Below are 23,222 nucleotides of genomic sequence, written 5' to 3'. Positions count from 1 at the left end.
AGCTGTTTCCTCTTGTCCTATTACTTGTCACTTGGGAGAAGAGACCAACAACCACCTCACTACATCCTCCTTTCAGGTAGTTGTAGAGAGCAATAAGGTCTCCCCTCAGCCTCCTCTTCTCCAGACTAAATCACCCCAGCTCCCTCAGCCCCTCCTCATAAGACCTGCTCTCCAGACCCTTCACCAGCTTCGTTGCCCTTCTGTTTGGACATGCTCCAGCACCTCAATGTCCTCCTTGTAGTGAGGGGCCCAAAACTGAACACAGTACTCGAGGTGTGGCCTCACCAGTGCTGAGTACAGGGGCATGATTACATCCCTGCTCCTGCTGGCCACACTATTCCTGATACAAGCCAGGATGCTGCTGGCCTTCTTGGCCACCTGGGCACATGGCTGGCTCATGTTCAGCCGGCTGTCAAACAGCACCCCCAGGTCCTTCTCCACTGGGCAGTTTTGCAGCCACTCTTCCCCAAGCCTGTAGTGTTGCATGGGGTTGTTGTGACCCAAGTGCAGGACCCAGCACTTGGCCTCGTTAAACCTCATACAGTTGGCCTCGATTCTACAGAGCCTGTTGAGATTCCTGAAACACAGAAAGAAAGAAGATACAAATTTATTTTCGTCATTTGTGACATCTCAGCTATAATACACCAACTCCTAATTAGAAGTCTGACATGGCAATTAATTTAAACACGGAATAACCCATAACCTTTTCACTGTTCAGTGATTGCTAGCAAGATGTTTTTACTGTGACTATAAACTCTAGAATTCTCTGAAAACATGAACTTTAATCCCCTGGAAGTGACCAGCATGTGTCATCCCATTACTTGGCACATTTCTTGCAAGAACAAAATTTATTGCTAAAAGGTTAAATAAAGACGACAGCAGCGGAGACTCAAATTATCCAAGTCTCAAATGAACCAATACTCCTGTGACTACCAGCATGCCTGGGATCCAAAGCACGTCTAGTCAGGCCCACTTCTCTGAGTCTTTCTTAATTTTGTCTCCAAACAAAAAGAAAGATTTAGGTTTCTATAGCACTTGGAATGAATAGAAATCAACTGAGATGAAAGTCAGCAACAGTTAAATTAATTAGGAAAAAAGTATGGGGAAAAAATCTTTGGACACAGCATAATAGCCTCTAATTCCCCTAAAACAAGAAAACATGTTTGTGTTTGTTGTTCCTTTCCACAGACTTCTCTAGAGGCATCACTTCTCCTTCCTTCCACTGTTTTAAAATTCCCCATGGAGTCTCAAAGTTATAAGTAACAACACTTCCTTCCCTGCCAGTGTTATCCGGGACAATACTCAAAAACCTGTAGTTCCTATCCTTCAACTACTAATTTCCCTCTGCAAGGATTTTTTTAATACATTTTTCTCATTTTTGGAGGTTCTGCAATTTGTTTTCTGTTTAGTATCGATGTGAATTTTCTCTTTGCTCCAGTATTCTCTGTTATTAGACAAGAATGCTGGTACCATACAATGAAAACTTCTGCTATGAAAGTAGTTAAGTATATGTCTTTAAGCTATGTGAATTTGAAGACCAAATTAAAATGTTTTCTGGAATGACCACCTCTTACTTGATTATAAGCTATCATTTTATCATTTGAAAAATAACAATCAGAAGTTGTCACTGGTACAACTATATTAATTCTGAACGAGACAGAAAGCAACAGGAGTTTACATCACTGGCACCCTTACAAATATTTGTCAACACTATAAAAAGGTATTTAGAAAGACCCTCCTGACAGAGGCATTTCAAACACAGTGCATTCAGAAGCCTAAAAAAATCCTTCAGCTTTTACCTTTAATATTTTAATATACCCCAGAAAATCATCTCTCAATTAACTTCCTCTTGTATAAAAACATTGTGCTAACATACTGAAAAGTTTTAAAGCTCACGTTTTACAAGTTCACATAATGCAGAGAGGTTGCAGAAGCTCCCTCCATCCTTAAAGATACTCAAAACTCAACTCGACAAGGCTGAGCAGCGGGTTGGGCTGGACAGAAGCTTCTTCCTACTTTAATTGTTGTATGACTCTAATCCCTTCCAAAAGCAACTGAAAAGAAAATGCAGCACGTAAGAGATTGGTTGTAATGCTTTGCATTTAACAAAATCTGCTCCTTTTACCTACGTTGGGTATTGAGCAGGAAGGCATGTCTCCAACTCCACATCTACATTTCATAGTTTCTTTAAAGCTGTTAGAACAGCAATATTCATTCTCTGAGGTGGAGAAAATTAGCAAGTGTGGACTAAAGCTGTGTTACTCCTCCTCTTGGTTTCTAGTCCCACTTCTTGAAGGCAAAGTCTGTCAAGAAATATCCAGGATAAAACTGGCAGCAAGGGCCTCATAGTCAAGGCTGATTTAGCAGGTAGTGGCATTTCCTGGCTCCCTCTTCTACCTCAACTTGGTGAGGCTGCCTTTCCAGATTACTGGAAGGCAGTCAAACCAAACAACACACAGCAGAGTGAAAGCCACAGTCACCAAAAAATGAATCATGAGTAAACCTCTCTCTTTTTATGCCTATACACTAATTCCTCTGGCATCAGATTCTGCCTGTCACTGTTCAAAAGCAGGCGACATGTGAAGTACCCATCTACTCAATGCAGTGCTCATCACAATGAGAATATCTCTCACAATTCTTGCCCATTAACTTCTGGCAACATACCATATATAACCAATTTGGCATAAGCATCGAAGTTGTATATGTATGCCTTTTTGTTTGATCTAGTACACCGGTTTTTTGCTAAAGGATTATTCAGCCCCTTTAATAAGCAATTTACAGAATGGGTTGCTATACAGCTATGGCTAGGAGCTGCTGTACAATGTTCTTCTTCCAAACAGCATCAGCTCTTTATGCAGAGAAAAACTATTTCACTTAGACTTACACACTTACTATGTAGTAGACAGACACGAGAAACAAAAGTTTAGAACTTTTAAAAATACAAACAAAAGTAAAATCAGATGTTCTTCACCAGCGATGCTTTTACCTTTCGCATTTAGTCAGCAAAACAAACCCAATGCTTCTCATTACTTTTTGACTTCATAAGCAACTATTTATTTCCCAACACCACGGGATTTTGCATGCAACCACTACAGGAAAATATTTTAATACATAAACTATGTTCATGAAGATATTTTTCAGTTCGCTAACTTTCTTTTAATTATGAAACCGCTTAAGGTTATCACTGGGTTGTTTTTAAGAACAAGCAGAGTCTACTACTTAGCTCTTAGTTCTTAACTGTGTTTTTTTTAAATGCTTGTACTGCCTAAGTATGTAAAAATACAATGGAGTTACACAGGTTTTAGCATACCAGGTCAAACCACCACATTTTCAAGTGCTGCACGCTGCCTCTGGCAGAAACCATTAACTAGAATTTCAGAAAATAAAATACCCATAATGCATCTAACTAGTTTTGTAGAGTTTTTCTGTGCACTTTAGAAAAACAGTCCTGCCATCAACAAGTCTCAGCTACTGCAGGTAATACAGTTAGGCATTATTAAAAGGTCTCAGTCTTTAACAAGAGCATTCTTAATCAATGAAAATGTCAAAGCCAAATCAGTTTTGCTTCTTTCTTCCACTTGATCATACCAGCTCAGAAATTCCCTGTGCTACAAATTACCACTTCCAATCCTTCTCCTATACCGTAGAGTCCCTCTTCCTTTACAGGGAGGGTCAAGGTGAAATGCTTGTGATGTATAGCTGAAGCAGTTCCCTGTTTACCAAGCCCTCCAGACAAGAAAACGGGTGCATATGAATCAAATACAAGCAACACTAATGCATTAATGACTGACATGTGGCAGACACACAGATGCAGCTTGACATTAATGGAGAGATTTGCCTGTGGTCATGCACATAGATGGGGGCGAGGAGGAAACAGACCCACCTGCCTCATGTTTTAACCTGAGTATGAAATCAAATGTCGGACAAGATTAATTAGATGCCTAGAGTTTTATTCTTTTCTGTTGATAGAAAAAGCACATTTCCATAATGTGAGGAAGCATTTATGTGGATAGCAAATCAGGTTGACATTGAGGGAAGGTTTACTTTATTGTGAATGCTAGCTGTGTGGTGCTTGTCAGTGCAATTACTTTCTACTCAAGTGGTTTGCTTTTTAACATTTTATTATCTTAACAATAAAAACCCTGGAAGCAATAATTATTTATTATGCTAATTCTTTAGCTTTTTTTATTATGAATTTCTGCCAGACCATTAAAATTTGCTGTTTTCCAGAAATAAACCAGATTTATTAATATTCAGCCAATTAAGACAAAATAGAGAAGGCAAAAAACAATCTCTGTACTGGTAATTAGTTACTAACCAGTCAATTTGTACACTTATCAGCTTCCCCATAAGTTCTATTTTCATTTATTCAATACCTAACATTTCTAACATCATTCTGATTGAAAACGGCTTCAAAACACTAAGTCCACTGCAGCATTTTTTATAAATAATGATTTAAGCAATCTGAGAGGCAGCAGGGCTTTAGACCACTCTGAAAATGCATTATACTCAAGGACTGCATTTTAATTATGGGAGCCTTTTAGAACATCCCTGTTTTATTAACAGTAAGTGAAAGACTATAAACAAGGCTTCAGTATGCACCACTTCTTCTCAATCCTGCCTAAAGCCCTCAAGGGGAAACAGCTTCAATGTGCTTTCATTTCTTCCCCCAAGCATTCTCATCTCTGAATGCCTCTTCTCACCAGCTTTAAAATTCATTTAACATAACAACCACACAGTTATGCTTTTTTCCTCCTTTTTTTTTTTTAAAATATAAGTGTTCCCTCCTTTAGGAATAAACACCAAGGCCACAGCTCTCAAACTCCCACAGCATAAATGCAATATAGGAGACCATAAGCAAGTCTAAGCAGAAAAGCACTGCAACTAAATGTACCTTGAAAAGCTCTTAGTTTGCAATGCTTTTATACAGCTCCATGTCCATGCACAAACTGTCCCTACATTTCACGCAGTGACAGTGGTAGTAATCCCTGGAAAACTTCTAGAACAAATTCCCTAGCTCAAAGCTTAGTTCCCCCTGAGCTAGTACAGCACTAGCTTCTTCTATGGCAAAGATGCAATGCTTCAAGGTTTGTCAGAGTAGCCCTCCCAGCTTCAAACAACAATACCAATTCCCATGCTGCCACACACAAGAGTACGGCCAGATTTCTCCATTGTTCTCTTCTTCTGAAACAACTTTCTCCTGTACCTCCCACTGGCAACAGAAAGTTTCCCATTAATATGTAATATATACCATAATTAGCACTATAAAGCAGGTAGTTACCTCACAACTGTCCTCATATCCCCTCCCTCATAATCACAAAACTTTATTTACAGGAAAAAAAAAAAAAACAACACCCCACACAACTTTATTCAAAGGCCCAACCATTCATTCCTAACATGAATCACTGGTACGCCATCGCCCAGTGGATGGGCACAACCTAACGGGACAGATAATTTGCTCTTTAAGCACCCATAAGTCTCCCTCACCCAAGATATTTACAACCCAAACCAGACAACTGTGCTGCTCCCGCCACTGAAACAACAGGTGTAGAAAGGAGGCAGCTTTCAAAAGAGGGAAGGAAGGAACATAAAATAAATTTTTGCTGTGGAGCAGTAGTAGGAAGAATTATCCTTTGGTGCAGAGGATCCTCTGTAAAAAGACAGAATAGGTTGTAGATAGAGCAAATTTTGCCCAAGGAAGATCTCAAAACTTAAGTCCAGGCTCTACGGTATCAAAGTGGGACCATCCTGATTGAGATTAATGACGTGGACCAGTTGTAGATCAGGGTGTAATCCAGATGGGTATATGGTTATTGAGTTCAGGGTAAGTTTTGTTAAAACTGTGACTCCTTGTTATGGAGGTGCCCTACCTCTCATGTGTTCTCCCAACATCATCGGCCACTTGTGTTCACGGTTCAAAGGGCATATTTACTAAAACTCATTCTGAAATTTTATTTCTATCACAGTTCATTAAGTAGGTAAAATCATCACATGGAGCACTGATGTAGAAATACACAAGAGACCCTTGTGACCACCAAACTCCCCAGCTATTCCATACCTGTAGCTCTCATGGCCCCTTGCTATTTGCTGGAACCTACTTCCCTTACAGCCTCAAAAAGTTGAAAAACAGCCACAAAAACTTCAGTGGAGGTACTTTTTTGCACCTAGTTATCAGGTTATCATCAGAGCAGGCACCATGTCTGAAATGCTTTGAAGAGCACCAAAGAGAATATCAAAATTCAAAATGCTACCATGTGAAGACACAAGATCCATATTTCATTCTCCAAATCCAGGAATAGTATAATAATATATTCAAGCATAGAAGTTCTTCAAAATCAATTAACAGGCCACCTAATTATTTGTTTAAATCAGCAGTTGCAGTTGAAAAGGAAGCTGTTATACACAGTACTACCACCCCTGAAAGATACAAAGTATGACTAAGTGCTCTGTTTTCTGTTGTACTACCTCCTGTAAGAGACACTTTAACAGCAATGTGAAATAACATGGACCCTTCTAGTTTGCTCTTCCCATTTCCTATGGGACCCTGGCCTCTTGTACAAAAAGAGCACAAAAACAACCATAAGAATCAGTTACTACTTCTCATCCTAAGGAAAAAAAATCAAAACCAAACAAAACCCCACAAATAAACAAAACCCCACAAATAAACAAAACCCCACAAATAAACAAAACCCCACAAATAAACAAAACCAGGTCAGGCTAAGAAAATTACCAAGACTATTAAACAAAAATCAGAGCAGAAAGACACAATTCATAAAGTACTTTTTAGGCACTGAGTCTAGAGATGGAGGAAAAGACAACAAGCAGGCAGTGATGTGGTTATAGAAGGTCCTGACAGCCCAGTCACAATACACACCTGAGACAATCAGGAACAGCATCTGCCTGGTCAACCTATGAACCAGTGTCAGTGCAAGGGAACAGCAAGATAACCAACTTCCTCAATAATATCCACCTGTGCTTTACCTGACAGAAAGCAAGGATGGGCTTGGGGGGCAGGTGTCTGTGTGTAATCCTTTTTACAAGAGACTAGAGCTCTCAGGATGGGCACACAGTAATTCACTTGCCTTTTTAAATACATGCACAGCATATTGCTTTAGTCCCTCCCAGGATATCACGTTAGGACTCTAAGGTTTGTAACATTAGTTCAGCCTTTCCAACAAAAGTATGTGCCTCAATGACCTGCACTATTCTCTTCTACAGAAGAAATAGCCTGATTTGGTGCAACCATTACATTCCTAGCCACACCTCTGACAAAGTATGAAAAAAGCTCTGAAGTTCTGTCATTCTTGGATCCCAAAATTATTTCATCTGCAAATCTAAACCAGTGTGAGTTGCATCTGTTATTAAAAGGTAGATAAGGTAAATTGTGAGTTTCAGCATGATTGCCCCCCCTTCAGCAGAAATTTAGAATGCAGTAGTGCTCTTAAGCTTTGGTCTCAAGATATACTGCATTTGAGTAAGTAAATGCTAGATTTTTTTTTTTTTGCAACATGTACAAAAACTCTCCCAATAACTATTCACCTACCAAAATACTTTAATAAGCATGATAATCAATATAGGAGCTACACAGAAACCCCTAACAAATACAGGCTTCTACAGCTACACCTGAAGACAATTAGCTCTTGGCAATTACTTTTGGCTGCTCTACTCAGTTACATAATAAATACACAGTGTGTAGGTTGAGAGAACCAATTCACATGGAACAGAACAATGAAGAAGCCTCTGAATTTTCCCTCTCAGGATAGACATGAAATTTTTTATTAGTATATTCTACAAAGTATGTTACTAAATGTGATGCAGAAATAGAAAAAGGTCTTTAAAAATACAAGATGATGTGACACAAGCTATATATCCTATTATTTTAATGTATCATCTATGCATTTCAAATGGCATTAATTTAAAACAGCAAAAAGCAAAGCCATTAAATTCATACAGCGCCCTGATAGCTTCAGGTGTAAAATAAGAACAGTTTCTCACAACAGCTTAGAGTGCTGTTGTGTATGAAGTGTATAGAGTAAAACTTGATATCATTGCAATTCTATCTCGTGTATACACAGGAAAACGTATATCTACAGGAGCAGCTGTGAATATTTTCCTCTTAGAGAAAATAAATTACTATGGGTGCAATAGTTCACAGCCATCTTCCATATCAACATAAAAATTTATTGCAAGTGATGTCAAAATCCATTAAGTCCCTCTTTGTTTGTTTATTACTGATCCACCGCTGGAGGCAATCAGCTCCATCTCCGACCAGGCTGCATTAGCAGGCTGACTCCAGTGCAAAGTGAGAGTGGGGACCATGAACCACCTCTGAAAATAGTCTCAGTTGACCCAGCTAGATTTGCATAGAAACCGATGAGGAGTACTCATGAAATCTAGTAGCACATCTGTATGATAAGGGAAGTATCCTCCATCTCTAGGTGGGTAGTGAACATCTTTGGAAATAAAAACCTAACTCAAGTGATTTGTTGAAGTTGAGTTCATCTGCCTGAATTCTATAGGAATACACCTCTAGCAAACTCACTATCCTGTTATATAACTGCAGCCATTTTAAAGCTTTGGGGCGATTCCAACAATTCCCACATAGCTGAACCTCCACACAGTGTGTGTGCACAATATCAGAGTAACCCTTTTGTATTCCCAATCATGGCCTCACCTCCGCTAAACACAGACTCTTACTGCTTTCAGATAACTGAGACTCTGCTTGGAAATCTTCTACTACTCTCAGTCACCCTGCTTTTCAAACTTACGATTCTGTCGATACTGCAGAAGGCAGCAAAAGAAATCAGTTGCAGAGCTATGCAGCTCTGAAGAGACGCCAGTAAAACTCGCTCCTGTCATTAAAAAGACAGAACCCAACCAGTATTCAGCTTCCCAAAGCTCTGTGATCTAATTCTACACAAAAGGCTTAATAAGGTTTAGACTCATAATACAATTAGTAATTTAGTTCACAAATTAGACTATCTATTAACACTCCAGCAGAGACAGCAGCCATATGAGGATTAAGGAGGAATCCTCTGCTCTCAATATGGAGTGAGAACTTGAATGCTTTAATAGACCACTTCAGTTTCTGCACAGGGGAACGTATATCGCATTGTACAAATGATGTGAGTATGGCCAGCATCCTGCTCATACACTGAGCTTTCATCAATAGGAACCATGTGGATAATTTGCACAATAAGTAGGAAGTAGGAACTTTCAAGCTCATCTTAAAATATGTACTGATAGCACAGAATACACTGCATATGTGTTTATGTGCATTAGATGTGCACATAAAACTAGGGCTAAAATTAGCATGTCAGCATGGACAAAACATAGGTTAGCCCACGGTACGTAATAACACTGCATTTAACGGCAGGATTTGAATAAAGCAGCAACCGTTTCCTAAGTCTTTGCATACAACTTTTATTCCATATCTATTAATAAGGGAAGCAGACACATGTGAAACAGGATTCTACATCTTCTCCCCATAAAGTGTTCAAAAGATTTAGAAAAGAGCCAGTACCTCTAGCATACTACTTAATGGCACTTTGTCCACACAACAAAAAATTTTCCAGATGAGTTTTCAAAGGCAGGCTGAGTAGGCAAAACACACTCTACTTATTACCAAGGAACTAAAATTTCAATTGCTGTGTCCAAAAACTGCAGTTCCCATTTCCAGAAAACTATAAATGTAACTACATTTCTACAAAATGCTGATATTGATGTGTTCATGCTGACTTGTGTTAACACCTCATTTACTTGCAATTATTGCGTCGACAGGTGCTTTTTGTAGTTGCTTTCATAGGATGCCCAAAATTGGCTGTATTCAAGTTTTGAGCCTGTGTTTGTATAAATAGTGCCAGTATTACTAATCCTTTTTAGCTTGAAAAACAAACAAACAAAAAATCTTCATCAGTTTACTTCACACTCTAGTAAAAACCATTCACACCCAAATAATATTATGAATAACGTCCATCTGGTCTGAAATCCAGATCTGGCCGCAGTATCTCATTTTCCACTAGCACTGCCTGCTGCTTCTATCAAGTGTTCAGTGTGGCTGCACTCAGTGCAAAGTAAGACTTGAGCCTCACTTGCTTACAGTACTTACTCATAAACACATGCTTTGCTGGCACGTGTGTTAGCACATGCATGGGACCTTTTTGATCTTATGTGTCTCAGGAAAAAGAAGAAAAAAAGGGCAAAACCCCAACTTGCTATGAATAATACTCAGACACTCAGGAATTACATCCCTAAGCTTCGTCAGAGGCTCTGGGCTTTCTCAAAACATGCATATAGATCTCCAAACTGTAAGGGCAACAGAGTGGCCCATGGCACCACAGGATATCCTAAATCAGAGCTAGCATCCTTTGGTCTCAGCTCTCTTCTCAGCTCAGTCACAGCTGCCCGAAGGATGGGGGTGGCAGAGGAAGGCACAAATGATTTGTAGAATATGGTGATGAGGGGCAGATATGAACAGAGAAAAGGAGTTGGTAAGAGCATAGGAGGTGGCACGTAAGCAATATATTCTTAAAGGTTAAATTCCAGAGTACACAGCTCTACCAGACTACTATAATAGGCCAATTCTTTCTTTTATTGCCAGACCACTGTGTAAAGTCAAGGCACTGAAATCATGTGAATGGGGCTGCTGATGAGTGTCATGTATTTGCTCGATGCCCATTTCAAGCATACAGATCTGATTTTTATGCAGTTCTGCTCCCAAAAGTCCAGAAATACTCATCATCTAATTCTGGCATACAAGCCAGAATTCATTTTTCACTGCTGCAAATCTAGCATGGCACTCTGCAGTTTGTGAAAACTTTAACAGAGCCAGTTCTGGAAAAGTGCGGTTTCTCACTCACAGTGAGTGAGTGGTTCCCAAACTGTGGTTTGCAAAACTCCTGCGATCCACCCACTATGACCACTGATTTGAAGCAAACAAGCCTGTCAGACACTACTTCACGGAGGCAGATTTACTGTGGACCAATTCAGGAAGCCACCAGTTTATATTCATTTTGAAATTGAGATCTTCAGAAATATGTATGGTTCTCATTACAAAGTCATTGAGTTTGGGCTACACATCAGAAACTGACCCCATTTCTGCAATGAATGCAACAGAACTGACAGCCAAGCAATAACTTTCAAAATACAGGCTTCCATGTTGCAGCCTGAACTGCAACCTGTTGCACACAACCAAAACCTCCAAAGTAGTTCCTGGCTGATGCCAGAATGAGTTTACAACCGCTTTCCACTTCCATTTGTCACTGAGACATAACAGGTATCTTCCAAAATAAGATTTAAGATGACCAAAGACTGCATCTGTTTCCCTGTAGAAATCAGAGAAAGAATTTGAAAAGCAGCAGGCAATGCATGCAGTTTATGTTCCCTAATCCCCCTTGAAGCAACCTTGGCCATACAGCTAGGCCAAGCCCAGACAGTCTTCATCTGAACTTCTGAACATATGCAATACCTGAGGCTTCACCCCTACTCCCAACTCAAAATTACCATCTGCACTTCAAGACTCCAAGCCTGCTATATGACAAAGGAAGGTACAGGTGAATAAGGCTGAAGTGCACATTCAGCAATGGATCTGCCAGTGATTCAACCCACAAGCACAGCAGTATGTTCATCTATGATTGAAAAGAGAACAGAAGCTGCTGAGGAATATTATTCTTAAGGGGTAATTTCCATGTCATCTCCCTGCCTGGATAATCTTATGCTAGATACCGGACAACAACTTGAAGAACATTTTAAGGCTTTTTATGTTCATGCCTTTTTGAGGTCATGTAAAGTTTGTAATGTGGGTAACATTCAACTCCCCAAAATTCATCCCAATTCACGTCTGCTGTTGCTGCATGTCTGCTGCAGAAGCCAGTTTTTCATTTATCAAGTGTGTATTTCAACTTGTCTTGGGCTCCTGGGCCCTATGCAATTTCAATGCATTTTTGCTCTAAATGGCATGTGCTCGTTTCAAATGCTTTTTAATAAATAAAACAGTCATACCCCAACATTTTCCAAATCCCCAAATGAAAATGCTAGGCTAATTCCCATAAATCCCTTACTAGCCTATATTTACATAGGCAATTCTAAAAACAATTCTTAAAGTAAAAATAAATTAAACACACTTCATGAACTTCATATGTGGTCTTCAATCTATGTGCTTTGCTGTCACTATCAACAGGAGGTAGTAATGTTGGGTAATATCCATTTAGCATTTTCAACCTCCAAGGTTTTAAAATAAATATTAACTTTAATTGTGCTTTGGTTTTGTTGGTTCCCTGTGACACTCACAGACCTAATTCCAAAAAGTTGCTTTCGTAGTTAGAAAGTTGCTTGCAAAGGTTTTCTCCTGAGCTAGGGCTGAATGAAGATGACATCTCTCAGACACAGTAAAGTGGGCATCAGCTGCACGGTGCCTTAAAATTATTACTGGGACAACTATCTTACCTAACTGAGAAATTACTTCAGTAATAGCTGTCTCTGCAGAAGTTAAAAAGAAAAACAGCTTAAGTGATGTGTTAGGTAAAGTGCTTATATTAAAGTGTTCAATGCAGTACTTTGTAAAATAATCTTCATCTACTCCGCAGAATTCAGAAAAGGTAACATTAAAGGAAAAAAGCCTATAGCAGTTCTCAGTTATCAACATAAGAACCACCCCACCGAGTGCTATGGCTCCTGGAAACGTCCACGACTGACTGTATCTCCTAAACATGTGACAGTATTTAAGCACATTGTTGAGTTTCTAGGGAAAACTGAAGCTACAGGTGGTAAAAAGTGACTGCTCTAGATTTTCTCTAAGTACATTGAGGGGTTCCAAACTGTCACTTTTTTTGTTGTTGTTTAATGGAAGTTTAGCAGATTCTTCAACCATGAAGAAAAATCCTACTGATCAAAACCAAACAAAAACCCACAAAAAGAACAGAAAAGCCTGGCTGTGAAGATCCTCACTGATGTCACAGTCAAATGCCAGAGCACAGACTTAAATCTGGGTCTCCCACACCTACATAGTAGTTATGATCACTAAGCAACTATTCCAACATGAGTTAAAATATATATCTGTCTTTTTCATGCTGTGCTCCAGTGGTATGATTCATGTTAGGCTATGTCATCCCAACCTGGAACCAGAAAAATCTCCAGGCTCAGAAAGTTCCACTGAAATAAAACCATTTCCTGATTAAGATTCTATGACACATCTTAACACAGCTAAGTAAAAGAGATCTTACACTATCAAAATAGTAATAACTTCCAAAAATTGTAATCATCAGAACACTGTTGATCCTGAGTTATACTGGTTGATAGAAACACCACAGTAATTACAATAGATTATATATAGTCCTGTACAGGTATGCGAAGTGTCAAACCTTGAAAGAAATATATTTCCTCACAAGTTTCTACGAAGCCTGTGAGCACACTCTGAACTGGCTGAGAGTTGTTCAGAAACATTGGACCTCTCACAGTGATTTTATTTACTAGAAGGATAGAAGAGGGAATAGGTAACAATGAAAATTTTCTTTTCAAACAAAACAAATATACAAATCACATAAGAAGAGACAGCAACTATACCAAACAACTACAGAGAAAATAGTTATGTCTGATCAGGGGCCTAACACAGTTCGTTGAGATGGCAATTGACGTGCGTATTTGTTTTCAACTGTTAGCTGAACTATTTGTCAAAACAGGAAAAAGCCATGAATGTGAAAGTAGCAGAAGTGAGATGAACGGGAGTTTCTAGGCAGGTAGAAGACAACATGAATCCTTTTACAAAGTCTCAGCCTCTGCTTGAGATATAACATGGTAATATTGGGGTTTTTTTCACAACTGAAGATCTGTTTTGTCTTCATACCCTCAGAAACTATGTAGACCTGGTAACTAAGATGTGCCTATAGATGACCATTTTTTGTCATAAATTACTGTATAAGCGATAGCAGAATTACTAAGCACCAGCTCCCAAAATAAGGAATTGTTTGACTTTAGAAGGAGAATAAAAAGAACAAAAAAATACAAACCCCCTGCAACTACCTCTGCTGCGAGTACACCATGAAAAATGCAGAAGTCTGCTAAAGGGTAATAATTCATCAACTTTAAGACAGACATACAGACTAGTGCATAGATTACAAGAATATACACAAGTATAGAAGTGCATGTCATGGATAGAAATTATTTACTCAGCCTAGTCTATATTCACCAGAAAAACAAATGTGAAAAGCCCTTCTATTCATTTACCTGTAGGAACAACTCCATTATGAAAACCTCAAGCCATCACTTCTCCACTATCCATGTACCTGAAAGTGCAAAGAAACTCCAGTAACATCCGCCTCCATCTTATCAGCACAACTAAACAGTTCTTTCATCTAATCAGCCTACTTCTACACATTACAGAATTAAAACAAAGAGCCACAGACAAAAGTATTTGATGCAGTATATTACTTTCAAAAATAGTCTAAACAGTATATGATTTTAGAGTTAATGATAAAAGAGGCAATAGGATTCAAGGGAATAATGCTCGACCTTTCTGAAAACTTCCCCAGCATAACTGTGCTGTAACCTCAAAAAAAAAAAAAATCAAAACTAAAAACAACCACCACACACACAAAAAAACCCATCCCTGCTCTAATGTAGGCATGTGGTGCTCTATTTCATTCTCCTAGAAGATGAAGAGCTGAAGTGATGAAAGAGGTAATTAGCTGTTAGTTATTGCAGAGCAAAAACATATTTCTTGGTATTAGCAAAACAGTGCTGTAAAAGATATTTATAATAGCTGAATATTGAAGAAGATCTTTTAAAAAGGGGGGGAGGGGGAAGGCCAATCTAACCCTCAAAAACCCCTACTGTAACCAGAACTTACTGCTCTCTACATCAGAGCAGATTACACATGGGGGGGAAAGGGGGAAAATAAATACACTCATAAGCAAAATGTTGGATTTACACGATTCCACAGAAAAAAAAAAAATTAAAGATTCATTAACATCATTACACTTAACCATATGCGTAAAGGTAATCAACTATTGCTATGTAAAGCTGTCAGAAGACATTTCGAGCCTTGAATACATTATTAAAGACAAATGGGTTCAAAACTAAGATGACAAAAATAAGAAAGTGTTAATAATTATAAACCCATTTCTGTTTTCTAGATGTAATTTAGCTGCCTTTAGGACTTCAGCTTTTTGCCTAGAACACCTTATTTTCGAGTAAGGTTAATCTCTTACACTCTTCCAGAAAATGTTATACCTTCTTTCCCACCTTTACCCCCAACCACTCTAATTCTAAGCTGTTTTCAGAACTCCTTCCTGCTAATAGTGCTGCGGTTTTGCCTGAACAAACTTGGTCCTTCCTTTGGTTCCTACCATTACTCCTCATGTGACAAAGGGTCACTGTGGAGTCAGACACTTGTGGTCGAGACACTTCTTTCATACTCCCTGCAGCTACTGAGTGCGAGTATATGTTAGAGGCATAAATACACCTTTGGTTTTGCTGTTATTACTCCCAGAAATCTGGGCACAAAAATGTCTTTCCTTCACTCTTAAAGCATATGTGGGGACTTACCCTCTGTGCCTCCTCCTAACATTAATGGAAGTCACATGGCTTAAAAATCAACACACCACATTATTCCAAAATCAGCACAGAATTCCACTGACAGCAACATCATTTCTGAAAATAATTATTTTGAATGGAACAAAAAGCTTCTTAATAGGTTGTAAGAAGGCATATCCTCACACAACACTTAAGCTTTTCTTTAAGACAGGATGAATCTAGATGGTTAAGATATAACCTTATCAGACCTCTATAGCAATAACACTTGCATTTAAACCGCTAGGGAAGTACTGACAATTTCTTTGTAATTTAATGTATTTTGTTATGTATTTTTGATATATTCGAGCATTCATTCATTCATCCTTCTGTTGAATACTAACCCTGATACTAAAATCAGCCTTTTTACAAGTAATTAAAAGTTCATTTGTATTATAATCAAACTGGTGCAAACAAGCTACCAATGGATTAAAAATCTCTAGGTCACAAAAATCCATCATATATTTTCACACCTCCCCAGCTCCAAATACACCTACATTCTCATAAAGCCCAGTTTACAGCCCTTCCTCTTTCAGTGCTCAGAAAAGTGGATTTAGAGATGCAGCTACACCTAGTGATCAGCAGCAGATCACAGCAGGCAAGACTCATGAGGACACTACAAAAATCAGAAAGTACGTGAACATAGAGGGGTGAATGAAGTGACACAGTAAAATGTACTGCTAGACTTTTTTTTCTTAAATATATGATCATATGCTCCAAACTGGTTTTGGTTTTCTTCAAATCCTTTTCAATACACTGATAACGTTACACATTAAATAAGAAATACAGATCTGGAAGTCATCAGCAAAATCAAATGAAATAAAAAGGACTCTCTCCCTTTTTCCTACAGAAATTGAGCAGATAATTCAGCTGCATTCACACATCAACAAACAATTTATTCCTGGGAAAATGTTCAGAACTACTTCTTTACACAAGAGTTGTAAATGTGAGCTAAAAGGTTCATAAATGCATGTCATTTTCTGGGGAAACATCTTTAAAACTTAGTGATGTAGCTGCCTCAAATAAGTGTTTGACAGCAATACTAATGAGCTTTAAACACAAGATATCTCCCTCTCAAATGGCATTTCCTTTAGCATGAAGTTGCAACATGCGAAATACAGATCAGTTCACAGGTCCTGGCCCCACATCATCAGCAGACTTTGTTCTGTCAAGTCTACACCTATTATCTTCCCCTAGCTGAATCTAACGATGCCAACTGAACCGATTGTCTCAGCAGTAATGTGTAAAACTGACCTGGCCACTGGCAACTAGGCTGTTTGACACATTTGCTGACCAGCTCAGTGTATGAGCGAGCACACGTGAGAAATAAATGATCTGCACATTTTTTCAGGTCAGACTCAAATGACATTAGTGAGATGGAGCTCAGAAGCTTACTTGCTCTCTCCTAAGATGTTGTGTGATTTGCCTGAGGATTTGGTCTCTCTAGCTGTCAATCTAGCAACTTGTTTGCACTAAATATATTACTTTTTCATAAATTATATACTGTTATATTGTTTCAGGACATTGTGATTTGTTTTCCTCATGGATTTTGACAACTGCTAGATCATGAGATCAAATATACATCACAGGATTTCTTCTCCAGTGTTATAAATCCTACAAAATATTACAAGGATGTGATTTTTAATTTCACTAACTTTTGACACCAGAACAAGACAGGAATAGCTAAATAAAAGAAATTCAAAAATTCAACCCGCATACCCACCACACAGTTTCTTTTTTGACAAAATGTGCCACTTCCAAAGCCCTGACTCTCATTTTTACCTGAAGCATTCTAAAGTACAAATAAAACTTTTACTTTACAAAAGTAAACTAAAAATTCCAGTTTACAGAGGAACAAACTTTATTTCATCTGTTTCTAACTGTCAAAAGTTGAAAAAAATAAGAACATATTTAGAAGCCAATTCTTCAACATGCTTCCATTAATTTGATGGATTATTTTAAATATTAAAACTCTTAAGTGTAAAACACAGATCCAGTCATCCACCTATTCACCTGACAGAGAAGCTTGTTTTGAGAATCTTCCCCACGGCTCTCACTGTTTAGCAAGGCCAAGTCTACAATATGAACTTCAACTCAGTTTTGTTGATGAGCTGACAACTGGGTCAGCCACTAATGAAGCTGCATTTTCACTAGCATATGTTACTTCCCTTAGGAAGTGCAGGAATATGGCCTTGATGGATGGGTGGAGAGGAAGGAAAGAGGGTGGAATAAGCAATGCAAGGAAAAGCAGCATTTGTTAAAATGAGATACAACCACACTTGGCGCTCTTTGCTGGTAAAGTGAGAAGAGCTATTAAAGACTTCCAAACAGTGATCCCTGATACTCTGAGAAATTTCTTTAAAACACAGTTAATTATACCAGAAACTTTTTTATTTTCTATACATTGCTCCATTTGCCAGGAGCTTCATTTCAGCTGGAATGAAGACTTAACCTATATTCTTTCTTTTCATCTTCTCTCTCAGCAGTCACCAAACATCAACATCATCACAGTAAGTTTCAACTTCAGCGTGTCAAACTCCTTCCCCACATCTGTTTTTGGAAAATGCAATCCTTGTTTTCAGGGTGCCTACACCCAAAAATTAAATAGATTAATATAAGGCACATCTACTCAGAATGCAAGTTCTTGTAATTTTAATCCATGAAATAGCCTGAGGACAACTATTGTCTATGTAAAACCTTTACTAGTCACTAGGAAAAGTAATTTTCAATTTTTGTACAGCACTTTTCCTCCTGTTCTTCTCCTCATAATTGCCACTAGTCCTGGTGCAAAGTTCGTTACGAATGGCCTCCTATAAGCACTTTTACTCAGTCCATGTGTCTGTTGCTATCTCTCTCTTACTGCAATAGGACTCATCCCTTCTCAGAGAAAAACTAAAACTTTTAAAACCAGTACCATAAAGAGAGTGTGTTAATATACAACCTTGTCTCTTTCAATAACAAAAGAGACTAGAACAGCCTAATAACAGCCCTCCTGCGGTCAGATTCAGGTTATAAGCAAGAAGCACCAATCTCAATTCTGGTTGTGTGCAAATTTCCATCTATCTGAACACGATGCCTTTGTAAGAACAGTTTCTGAGTTCTATTACACATCTCCTTACATTCAATTTCAGCTCCCTGTTTCGGTATTTGACAGAACTCATCCAGGCCGTTCATTTTATACAAGGCCTAATATTTAGGCTTACATTGTCCCTTCTAACTTCCCACATCTGTGTTTGACCTAAATCCCTTGCAGGAGTGGATTGCTTTCTCTAGCCTGAATAATCTACCAAGGAGACAGAAGAAGGAACACGGTGGAGTCAGGTGGCATTTCATATGACAGAACACCATGTTTCAGGAACTTTTGTAATGTTAGCATTCAGTCTTTGCATGGGACCACTTAACGATATTTATGTTAAAATTATAAACAAAACCAGCTAATTGTGCTACAGTTTCTCATAAAGAAACTAAAAAAAACCCCACCCCCAAATCCAAAATTACTCTTGCAGAAATATTCCGGCTATATTTAAAGACTTAAGATAAGCAGCATTGTCCATTTAATACAACATTTTCAGTAACATCTCTTGAATTCAAGTTCTTGAGACCATTTGCTTCTTGAACTAATGAATCCAGAATTTTAAATTCTTTAGTTAAGGACTCAGAGAGAATCTCATTGTTATTAACTCTTAAGCTGCTTTCAAAAGATTACTTGAAAGCTTCCAGGCCTTAAAAAGCCAAGATCTGATCTTTCAGTGAGATTATTTTCTAAATAAGAAACTCAAATAAAACAATAGCTGACTAATGTTAGAACCAATCTCTGTAAAACAAATCAGTCATTTTAGAAAACTAAAAATAAAAATGAAACTACAAATGCCAAAGATTACTTAACTCACCCACTGCTATTCTTTGCTTAGAACATGCATGGAGTTGGTTTTGTTTCTTTTTTCTTTGTTTTTAAACTTTCTATAGGTTAGACATAACACTCCCATCTGCAACAAGGGACAACTATTACAAAAGATAACTACCTAACTCAAGGACAGATTTTTCTGTAATTTAATTTCTACGACACCGATGCATCAAGCTTTTAACAAAAGCAACAGCAATTTTTTTCCTCCAAGCAAAAATTACTCCCAGGCACGCACTTCCAACAGTAAAGTACGAAAATGGAAATTTCATCTATTTTGCTCTGAGCGCCAAGAATCAATATTAAAAAAACATCTGTACGTGCATCTTCACAAATAATCTTTACATTCAATATTTAACGTACACGTACGTACGCACACACGGAGAGAACGCTGGCAAGATCCTGCATCCTGTGGCATCCTTTGCAATCTCTCTGAAGCGTGCAAATCACAGCCTCTGTTACTCAGTACTTCAGAAGGGCTAGAATCGCACCTTTTGAATAAACTGTATGCACAAATCATCTATGAATTGTCTGTGGTTTATATCACCGTTCTTTCCACAGCGTGCAGCAAGGGAAATGAATACAACAGATACAAATCTAACACTAATATGGGATTGTTCTTCAGCAACACGAACAGCACTTAAATGCTGACCATAGTATACTATCAGCATCCTGCATGCCATTTAAATATCCAGGAGGAGAAGAGTCACCCCGACTTAACTTTAAACAAGAAGACAGTTCACGCAGGTCAGCAATGAGTTATGGATTTATTTTAATAGAGCAAGAGCTCTCACTGAAGCCTGGACACTAGACTTCCAATATTAATGAGTTATAGGGCTAATATACATGAGTTCAGTTCCATAATTTACTACAGAGCATAGCTTCATCCTAACATGAGTGTTTGGAAAAGATTTCATCATTGTTATATATCACCCCAGTACAAAACATTCTTCTGCCCAGGGATCTTCCATCTCATCTGCAGTAAAACTGCTGGAGAGAAACCTGGGGAAATGCAGCTAGGTATACAGAAGGTCCCTGGAACCTAACATAAAACCAGATTTTTTTTATTATTATTTTTAAACAAAGTTTTAAAACAGACCACCAATTCCTAGCCATAAAGCTTGGTTTAGCTACAGCGTAGCATAGAAGCAACATGTAATGTATAAAATATAAATTATTTTGCAGCCTGAGCAACAAGGAAAGTCAAAAGTATTGCTTCCCACCAGATCAAAGCACGCTTTGCATGAACTGAAGACCAGATGTCTTCAATTTAACGTGCTTTTCAGTTGCACTCACTTCGTGTTAGGAACAAAACAAACAAAAAAATGTGAAGTTACTCTTTGCAGCGGAGCACACAGAACTATTTCACAATCCCAATTTCTGTCTGAAATTATGGGTTTCCTCAACATATAAATAGGACAGGGGTGCAGGCAGAGGACTCGAGACCAAGACAACCATCTGCAGGTCTCGGACTTCAGGGAAGAGAGAGACGCTGCTGAGGGAGCGCTTCGCCGAGCCCTCGGCTGGATGGGAACCCCGACATCCCGCAGACGCGGGCAGCTTCTGCCCTGCCCTCGCAGGCGACGATTTTGGGGGCTGCCGAAGACGAGGTGCCAGGGCGTTACCTCCGGCTCCGGCGGCGTTTCGCAGCCGCACCTCCGGGCAGGGGGAAAGGCGGGGAGCTCCGGGGGCGAGCGAGGAGGGACCGGCGGGGCGAGGCGGGCGGCGGGACGCTCTCCGGCGAGCACCCCAAGTTCTCCTTCCCCATCGCCAGCTCCGTCGCCAGGCGGAGCGGCGGGGACGGGGGCCCGGCGGCGGCGGCGGGGGCGGCGGGGTCTCACCTCCGCCCCTCCGCCTCCCGCGCCGGGGCAGCGGGAAACTTTCGGGAAGTCAGCGGCGGAGAAACGCCGGAGCGAGCCCGAGTCGCGCCCGTCCCTGCTGCCCTGCCCTCGGGCTGCCCGAGCCCCGCCGGCCTCTCGCCCTTCCCCTCAGCGCCCTTCTCCTCAGGGGACCGGGGCGCCAGCCTCACGGCATCCCGCCGCCTCCGGACGCTTCCCCCCCCGCCCCGCCATGTACGCGGCGGCTCCGAAGTGTCAGCCCCTCCAGGGGGACGGGGAGATAAGAGAAATTATTAAAAAAGAAAAACAAAAAAAAAACCTCGACGACTCTGAAATCGCAGCGCTCCCCACCCCCCCCTTGCCCCTCCGCCGCCCCCGCCCGCGGGAGGGCCGGCCGACCCCGGGGAAGGCGAGGCGGCTCCTTACCTGTGAACGTCTGCGCTCCGGCCGCCAGCAAAAGTCCGGCCAAAGTAACCAGGCAAGTTCCAACTTTCCCCATATTTCCACCCCTTCCTGCTCCGGATCCAGCAAAGTGCCAAAGTGTTTGCCAAAGTAGGAGGCGCCCCTCTCGCCCCCCTCCAAGTCAGTGGGGCAGGCGGGGAGTGGGGGAGCCGGACTCCCCCACTTGGTGCCCCACGGGCTGTTTTCCCCCTCCTCGCCCTCTCGTCGCTTTTAAAGGGCAGGGAAAGAGGGGCGCGAAGTGGCCGGGGGCTACCCGCCTTTCTCCGGCCGCGCCGCTGTCCTCGCCCCGGGGGCCGCCGCCCCGCGCCTCCCGCGCTGCTCGCCTCCCCCGGTGCCCGGGGTGGGGTGCCGGGTGCCCCCTTAATCCCGGAGCTCTTCGCCCGGCGCCGCCGTTAGTCCCGGCTTAGCTCGGCTCCCTGACTGACTCGCGGTTCCCCCCGGCAGGCAGGCAGGCTAAAGGGAGCGCGGAAAGTCACGCCCAGCCGCCGGCGCCGCCGCTCTCCCCCGCTAGAGGGCGAGGCGGCGCGGGCTGGCAGCGGCGGGGCGCCGCTGACAGGATTTCGGTTGCGGCCGTCGCCGGCGGAGGCGAAACGCTCCGGTCTCTTTCCCGCTGCTCCCCCCCCCCCCCCTCCCCCCGAGAGCGGCTTTGTTTGCAGAGGAGGTGGCTCCGTGCCTGGCGGGACGATGTCGAAAGTTCCCGGACAGCGGGGGAGAGAAGGAGGAACCGAAAAAAAAAAAAAAAAAAAAAAAAAAAGAAGAAAAACCTCAACCAAGCATCTCGGCAACTTCGCCGCGGGCCGGCCCCGGCGAGGGCTGCCGCCGCTGAAGTGGGGGCCGCCGCGGCTGCCCGTCCCGCCGGGACGGGGCCCTGAGGGGACGGCCGCCCCCGGGCCGGCGCTGCCCCGAGGCACCGGCGCGGGGAAGGGTCAGTATAAAAGAAGGGGAAAGCGCTGGCTTTTCACAGTCGTTTTGTTTTGTTTTGTTTTTACAGACAAGCCGGAGTCTGTCAGAACTAGTTCGGTGCCGCTGCTCGGTCTTCCGCCAAAGCCGCGAGCCTGAGAGCCCTGCCCTGGCAGCCAGGGGCTGATGCTGCAAGGAAATGAAGCTGTAAATGGGGTTCGCCGGGGCTGGCGAGCGGCACCGTGTTGCAAATAAATCGCTTCTCGCTCGCGCGCTGCTAATAAAACTTCAGCTCCTTGCCCAGCCCTCGGCTACAGCCACCCCTCGCCCCTCCGCAGCGTTTCGGGGTGGGCGGGAGGTGGGAAGGGACCCCTGGGGCTCGCCCGGCCCGGCCCCCCGGCTCGAAGCAGGGTGGCAGCTCTTACTCCTGTGAGTGAAGAATGACGTCATGAATTGGCAGGGTGAGATAGTGGATGATGGAAGGAAGATCATGTTGAAATGGCAGTTACCTTTCGTTATTCGCAGTCTGCGACTTCTGGCATTTATTTCTACGTCGT

General features: G+C 41.3%; 1 protein-coding gene across 9 annotated transcripts in view; it reads right to left on the bottom strand.

Annotated features, from left to right (window-relative positions):
* Positions 1-22,268, bottom strand: part of PTPRM (protein tyrosine phosphatase receptor type M) — a 495,715-nt gene extending 473,447 nt beyond the window's left edge. For 2 of the 9 annotated variants that reach the window (XM_064442975.1, XM_064442979.1), the window contains exon 1: positions 21,730-22,267. In XM_064442975.1, the coding sequence (XP_064299045.1) occupies positions 21,730-21,802 (73 nt within the window). In that variant the 5' untranslated portion in view covers positions 21,803-22,267. Of the gene's footprint in view, positions 1-21,729 lie in introns of all 9 variants that reach the window. The other 7 variants (XM_064442976.1, XM_064442977.1, XM_064442981.1 and 4 more) reach the window with 5 other exon arrangements.
* Between the last annotated feature and the right edge of the window lie 954 nt (positions 22,269-23,222).

This window comes from Phalacrocorax carbo, chromosome 2 (assembly GCF_963921805.1).
Source record: "Phalacrocorax carbo chromosome 2, bPhaCar2.1, whole genome shotgun sequence".
In the NCBI taxonomy this organism is placed as follows: Eukaryota; Metazoa; Chordata; class Aves; order Suliformes; family Phalacrocoracidae; genus Phalacrocorax; species Phalacrocorax carbo.
The sequence above is the reverse complement of the archived record's forward strand: the minus strand, read 5'-3'. Positions and strand labels throughout refer to the sequence as shown.